This window comes from Halyomorpha halys, unplaced genomic scaffold, assembly GCF_000696795.3.
Source record: "Halyomorpha halys isolate HHAL.00 unplaced genomic scaffold, Hhal_1.1 Scaffold75.1, whole genome shotgun sequence".
Taxonomy (NCBI): Eukaryota; Metazoa; Arthropoda; class Insecta; order Hemiptera; family Pentatomidae; genus Halyomorpha; species Halyomorpha halys.
In genome coordinates this window covers 639,895-647,479 of record NW_027112173.1, presented here as the reverse complement: position 1 = coordinate 647,479, position 7,585 = coordinate 639,895, and the positions used below count along the sequence as shown (strand labels likewise).

At 27.3% G+C, this 7,585-nt stretch overlaps 1 protein-coding gene across 8 annotated transcripts in view; it reads right to left on the bottom strand.

Annotated features, from left to right (window-relative positions):
• Positions 1 to 7,585, bottom strand: part of LOC106692872 (Peptidoglycan recognition protein LF) — a 153,323-nt gene that overhangs the window by 47,252 nt on the left and 98,486 nt on the right. The window contains exon 1 of one of the 8 annotated variants that reach the window (XM_067050186.1): positions 5,649 to 5,828. The exons of the other annotated variants lie outside the window; for them this stretch is intronic. Coding sequence (XP_066906287.1) covers positions 5,649 to 5,736 — 88 coding nt within the window. The 5' untranslated portion in view covers positions 5,737 to 5,828. Of the gene's footprint in view, positions 1 to 5,648; positions 5,829 to 7,585 lie in introns of those variants that run through there. 8 annotated transcript variants of the gene reach the window in all.

Below are 7,585 nucleotides of genomic sequence, written 5' to 3'. Positions count from 1 at the left end.
AATTATTTCAATGTACAATCAAGTGTTCTTTAATATAACTTATATTACATCTTCATTATAATAGCCTAGAATGTGTGGAATTAAAAAAAAAAAAGTCTAATAAAGTTCATCAAATTGTGTTTAGTTGAATAATTAAGCATCTCTCATTGTTCACAGTTACAAACGATGCATTAGTTTAAAATATGAATGAATTTGAAAATTTCCTAAAGGAGAAAATTAATTTTTTTGTGTTTCCATGGTTTTTATGACAATAGTCATAACTTTTTTACTGTCATCACGACCATCGAAATACGAAAACAAAATAATAACGTTTCCACCTAACCAATACATAATAATTCTATATATTATTCAATGCAACTTATAGAAAGATAACTCCTTTTTAGTTTATTGTTTTTTAATGAAATTCGAAATCACTTTTCGTAAAAGATAAGTTTAAGAGCAATATTTAGTTAAAAGAGTAATACTTATTTTTAAATTACAAAACAAGACAAAGAAATATTACAACTGTGAATTTTAAATCGTTTCTCAATTTTAGCTAGGTTTCATCGGATACCAATTAACATTAAATTAATTTCTATTTTTCCCATTCAATCTTGTGTTTCTTGTCACATCAGTGGTGCCACCTGCTAAATAAGGATTAAAACTATCGATGGATGGTCGTATATCGATACTTAAAATTTTTAAGTTTCAATATTCAACAAAGTAACAGAACCATTCAAATCCCCGTCTGGGATCAAAACTAACGTCTGGCCAACATTAAATATAAATCTTCTATAGGAATTTCATAAATTTCTTTTTTTTACTTTTACTTCTCCCAAAATGTTTTTCCCTATAGAATTTACACGTCTTAGGGTCACCTTAGAGATAAATAGCTGTTAAAAAAAAAAAAAAAATCATTGACACTTTAGATTTATGGAGCTAGTGTGGAATAATGGGTTTTAGATAATTTCTTGCTTAGCTAGCCAATTAAAATTTACTTCGTGACATGACCAATCAAAGTAAGGATTTTTTTTAACCATAACAATTCTTAATTATAATTTCTTTACCACAGATATGTTATAACTTTCCTCCCTTCTTAACAATCCAGCTCAAATGTATTGAAGGAATATCAGAAAAATCTTCAAAACTATATGAAATTCAATTATTATAATAATTATAACATTTCCAGTAAAATCCATATGTAACTTTAAAAACGCATTAAATATAAAAGATATTTTCAAAAAGTAGATTAAAATTAATCTGAGGACAAACATGCGAAGCAAAACAACTTTTTTTCTATTTCGAATTTATCAATGTTATTGTTATAATATATTCGTAAAAATATACAGTTATTATTTATTTTTATTATTTCTAGAAATTGAGAGCAGAAGTAGCATGCTTAAGACATCCGGATTTTCTTGTTTAAAAAAAATTGCTAGTCATTAATGGAAACCGGTTTCAATGTGGCCAAAGCGCAGAATCAAGGTTCTGGGTTTTATTAAGTACATATTGCAATAATATACCAATATGTATACATATATGTGCACCCTTATGCATGCATAGGATTATGCAAAAACAAAAATAAGGAAGATAAGATAATAAAGGTACATTCTTCTAAATTACCTGCTAAGACTGATAAACCTCCATTTTAATTATTTGTTTTATTGTTTTTTGTTTACAATGTTACTCAATTTTCTAGAACCGCAAATCATCATAAATTACGCTATGAACTCCAATAAAGCAAGAATAAAAAAAATACCTAATTTGTTTTTTCATAATTTCGGAATTTTGTTACTCTCCCTTTACTTACAGTTACTTCATCAAAAATTTTAGAAATGATAGTCTTTATTAATTTGGGATTAGTCCCTTTTGAATAATAATACAGGAAAATAGGCGTTAGTGCCTTAAATATAAAGTCTAAACATAAATATAATACTTAAAAAATAAAAATGTAATTATAAAACTTTATAAAATACTACTAAAATGATAAATTGGAAAAGAAAAAATGGAACAACAAAGAAAAAAAAAGGAAACCAAATAAAACATAAGGTGACTAATTTCTAATAAATTAGAAATTTATTAAGAATTTAGTCGTATTAATAATATAATTTATTATTATTTAGAAAAATGTATACTTCTTTGTACTATTTTTCTTCTTTGCCTATATATTCAATCGCTCAGAGGATAATTGTACAATTTTTTTTTTTTAGCTCAACGAAGGTGCCGCGAAATCTTTTTAGAATAATACGAGTGCCATGAAATTTTTTTAACCCAAGACAGATGCCACGACAAAAAAATATTTAGGAAACACTGACATACGGTACAAAAATAACCAATTTGTCGTCGAACATTTCTATATTCAAGTTCCAGCAAAGCAAACTGCGGATTGCGATGTTCCGCATGTATGTGTAGTATATTTAATGGTTAGAAACTAAGTTCAAAATCGTGAGAACGTAACGTTTCTAAAAACAAATCTTTTATAGTGAAGGCAGTGGTGAATGAATGTACAATATATTTTAAATTGAGCAAATCAAATTCATACGTTTTGTAAATTTTTATTATTGATGAGTAATACAAATGTAGGTATTTTTGGTAGACTCCTCACCGAGATATAAGATATAATATGAATGATATATTAGATCATTCAGTTATCGTTTTCATTTTTTTGTTAAATCTAGTTCCTTAAATGTACTCAAGACTCAACATATCTCAAAAGGTTAGAAAATAAGACATATTTTTATTTTTATAAAAATTATGACGATTAAATCTGGATCATGAGTATCATGAACATTATCATTTACAATGTTTTTTTGTGGATTATATACAAAATATTATCAATCATTATAAATCGAATTAATTTTATCGATCAATATATCATTACCGCTGAATATATGTTTATAAATCGTTACATTACAAATCATCGTAGATAACATCATGAATCCCCGAAGCAATTTTTAATATTTCTGTATAGAATCGTTTTATCAGGGTTTTACTTTAGCTCTCTCATAGTACAAGAGCCCGGTAGAAAAGTATTTTATAAAATTTATCTTAGGAGGAGTGGTAGGTATTTATGTTATTTGACAAAATAAATTCACAAAATGTTGATTTCTAGTTGTTCTAACAAACGTTTTGATTCATAAAAAAATATATCTCAAAAACTATTAGACATACTAATGTCTACCAGCACTCAAATTAAAGCTAGTTTTAAATTTATTTCTAGTTGTTTGCTCAAAATTTCATATATAAATATCATTAAAACTCCAACCCCTACGAATATAAACCATATAAACTACTTTATAGTACATTGTGTAAATAGCATTATTTGAGTACTGGCAGGCACCTGAAAGTCTTATCGTTTCTCAGATATAGTTTTTCATAAATCAAACACTTTTTTCCGAACAACTAAAAGTAAAGTATCATAAAGTCAATTATTATAAATTATACAAATATGATTTTCCCTGGATTAGGGTGTTTTATAAATTTTGTTTTTATTTTTTGGATGTTTTTTCTTTTTTTTTTTTATTGTACAAAAATCCAGTATCTAGTTATATTGAATACTTTACTTAATAATTAAAATTTTATTATACCTGTACTATTATTATAAATGTACATTATTAAAAAAAATGTTTTGTGAATTTATATTGGCAAATATCATGAAAATTACTAATCCTAAGGAGATAAAAGTGATATACTACAGTATAGCTCTTTAACTAGGCTTAATTTGAGTGCTAATAGAAATCTTAACGTCTAATATTTTCTAAGATTTAGATTTCCTAAAATAAATTCTCTAAATACTGATCTTTCAGTACATTTTTTATGAAATGTTGCTTTTAAAAAAATTATAACTATTGAACGAAATAGCTCTTTTAGGGCCTATATTTTAGTAAATTTGCTCTTCTTTAAATGTTTTATTTTATTACGTTTTTAGTAATTTTGGTAGTTTTAATTGAGCTCCAAATGAAAAATTATAATTTTTGATATAACTGACTTTTTTTCTCCTCTTGGGCTCTTTGACTGTCACTTTAATCTAATGTATTAATGCCTTTAAATAAATTTCTGTAACACAAAGTCTCTAAAGATTTTTTTTTTTTTTCAAACTACTGGACTGAATCTGAGAAAAAGTTTTTGAACTGTTTTTGGTTAAACGGAGATATGAAAATACATAGCAATATATTTCTTCTAAAAAACATTAAAATTTGTTATAAAAGAAAAAACTTTAGAATACTTAAACAATGAATATTTCCAGCAGAATTCGTTGAAATCAGTTTAAATTTATTTAAAATATCTATTAAAAAAATCTAATCTATGTATATAAAAAAAACATTTCTATAAAAATAACTAAGAAAGTAGCCATTTAAATGGAACTAATGTTCTTGTTGCTCCTGAGGACTCACTAAGAATCTCAACTACTGCGCATTATATAAACAGTTTTATTTATATTTTACTTTTGTTTTAGTTCTTACAAAACACAATTGTTTTCTCGTAGACAGCAAAATGTTATCAGTAAATAAGGATTTAATGTAATTACAAAAGATTAGATAAAATGGTGTATAAACGGAAACGAGCGTAGATTTTACGTAAACAATAATTAAAACAAATAAAAAAATGTATAGTCTGAGAAAATTTTATATTTATTCCTATATATATTCTGAATATACAATATCATACATTTTTAATCTTTAAAATTCATCATAATCGAAGTAATACATCATTTAAACAATGCTTGTTTCAAGAATAAAGGAGCTTAAAGTTGTTAACTATTAACGAATGAAATACATTAAAAATTACTAATAAAATTTTTGAATCTATAAACAATATTTTAAAAACAACTAATACCAAAATATTCGAAATTTTGAATCGTTGAATATTTTATTTAATGCGTATTGGCATTCTTTAACCCCAATATTATTATTGAAAAATAAAAGTAAGAACTTTTTAATGTATTTCTTTTTGTAATTTAAATATGGCTAATTAACTCACTTAAACCATACATGCTTCGGTTTTATTTTTAAGTCGTATTTATCCGTTCAGCTTTCACATTAATTTTTTTCAACATGAATATAACGGTCAAAAGTTTATAACTACTTCAATATTTTTATATAATTCGATATATTTTGGAATAAATAAAACGAAGCTAAAATGTCATTATAAATGAATCTTAAGTACCACAAAAATAAAAATAATAATTTAATTTGAAATAAAGAAGAAGAAAAAAATCAAAACGATTGCTCAGGTGGAACTTACAGACACAGTGAGGTTAAGTATAACGGCAAGTATAACTCATCCTATTTTTTTTTTAGTTATTCAATTATAAATTTACGAGTTTCCATACCAAAAGTTGTTTATAATATAATAATTAATTAGTGAAATCGACAAGGAAATTTTATTCACTTTTTTTCATATTTTTCTAGTTTGACTTAAATGATTTACACAATACTAAACAGAATGGAGAAAAAACTTAACAAATATTATTGCCTTATATAAACGAAAACATAAAATAGTGAAAAAAAAAAAATATGAGAATAAGATTGGAAATGTGCCAGTATCATCTAAGTACAGTTCTCACACAACAAAGGTCTAAAACTTTTGACCGAAATTATACCTATAAATGGCTATAGTTGATACTGTGGTATCAACCAAATTACGTAGTTGATAAAAAGTTATATTACCGTTCTTCTGGACGTAGGAAATTAGAACGTTGACGTTTCCTTTCTTGTCTGTGACCACTTTGCACTTATACTCGGTTGATACCGCCATGAGTGCCGAAGCAAGACTGACTTGCCTCCAACCCGACAGCCTCTGTTATTCACAAATCCTTGACTTGCGGGCTCACGTGTCGTTTCTAACGAATCCCGAAAAAAAATTGGTCTATTATACTAACCGGATCTTCCTACTATCATAAACCACTGGATGGCACATTTTATTCTCCAAAGAGATTCATTCATTTCCTTCTTATATCAATATCGATACATTGACCTATTGACTAGTTTTTTCTATCGATAAGATTTAGTTTGCGTAGTTTTCTATCTTGACGAAATTTAAATTTAAGTAAACAGTGGTATTCTACTAAATTTAAATACCGTCTTTGGCACAGTAATTTTTTTTATCATCCCAATTATTTAATAAACTATTATTTCCCTATGATAAGATAGGGACCAAAAAACTATTGATTCAACAAAAACACATATTCGAGCCCAATATTGTGTTCTTTAGAATAGTTGTTGTTGTTGATTGTTGCTTAAAGGCGTAAAACTCTATGGTCATCAACGCCTATGGCATGATAAAAGTAAAAAAAAAAATAATAAAAAAATAAATAAATAAATAAAAAAAAAAATAATAACAAAAAATCAAAGAGGAGTTATAATTTATAAAGAAGGCGATGTGCTTTTAAAAATTCAAATACTAATGTAATTTTAGCTTCCTCATCTGTGAGAGCTTCTAATAAATTTGGGGTCAGTCCTATCCTGTTTATTATTGGCAAATAGTGAGTACATTCTTCAAAAATATGTCTAATCGTTAGAATGGACTGACAATATTTGCACGTTGGAGGTGGCAGTTTTCTGATTAGGTGAGAATGCGTGAGGAGAGTATAACCTATTCTCAAGCGGGTTAGAGCAGCTTCGTCCCTACGGCTGTTACGGTAGGATGTTGACCATGGTTTTACAGACCGTTTTATTTCTTTTAATTTATTCGGAGAGCTTTCATCCCACTTGGCCTGCCATTTTTCTAATATTTGTAATTTAAGGGGTGTACTGAGTTCTGAAGGGGTAAGAACGGCGGTGCCTTTAGAATAGTAAATTGTATGTTATATTTATTATTTATTTTAATTATTTCTTTTTCTCAGATTTTAATTAAATCCCAGATCTATAAAGGTATATTGCAACAGGTGATATTTTACGCACGTACATTATACCTGTATAATCCATATATACATTTTTTTAGATGCTTGTATTGAAGAGTAATAATACAATTTGCCACAGCAATAACTATTAGAGTTCTAAATATTCATTCATAACATATATAGAGAAAGAAAAACATTAGAAAAACCATACGATTTTAAGTTTATGGACGAATAATCTTTTCCCCCCGATCTTCATTACATTGGGTAAGGTTGTACGTTGTGACAGTTTACTGTCAAAGCATATAGATATGTATATATGACTGTTAATGCGAATATTAGTCAACAGAATCTGTACGATAGTTCTCTGGTAAATCGTATACATGTGATAGTTAACGTGGCAGTTGCTTCACTGGCATTATTTGAATTATCGACAATAACGCCAGAACTAGTGTGACAGTACAATCATGGCTGTAACAATCATACTGTTTACAGCGGGACCTGCTCGTGCTATACTGCAGGTGTCCCGAGTGTATTTTACGATTATGAGAATTAAAATTATTAGTGTGGAATAGGTGGGCTGAAATTGTGAGGACTTTCAGCTCATTAGCATGGATATATTTCCTTATAGTTCAAAAGTGTTAATCCCTGGGGGGGCAATAATGGTTAATGTGTTAGTCTAAATTATTTATCTATAACAATATAAAAACACAGCATTGGTGTCTCATAGATCCTAGTATCCTAGCCGCTTCCCCCGTCTAGGTGTGC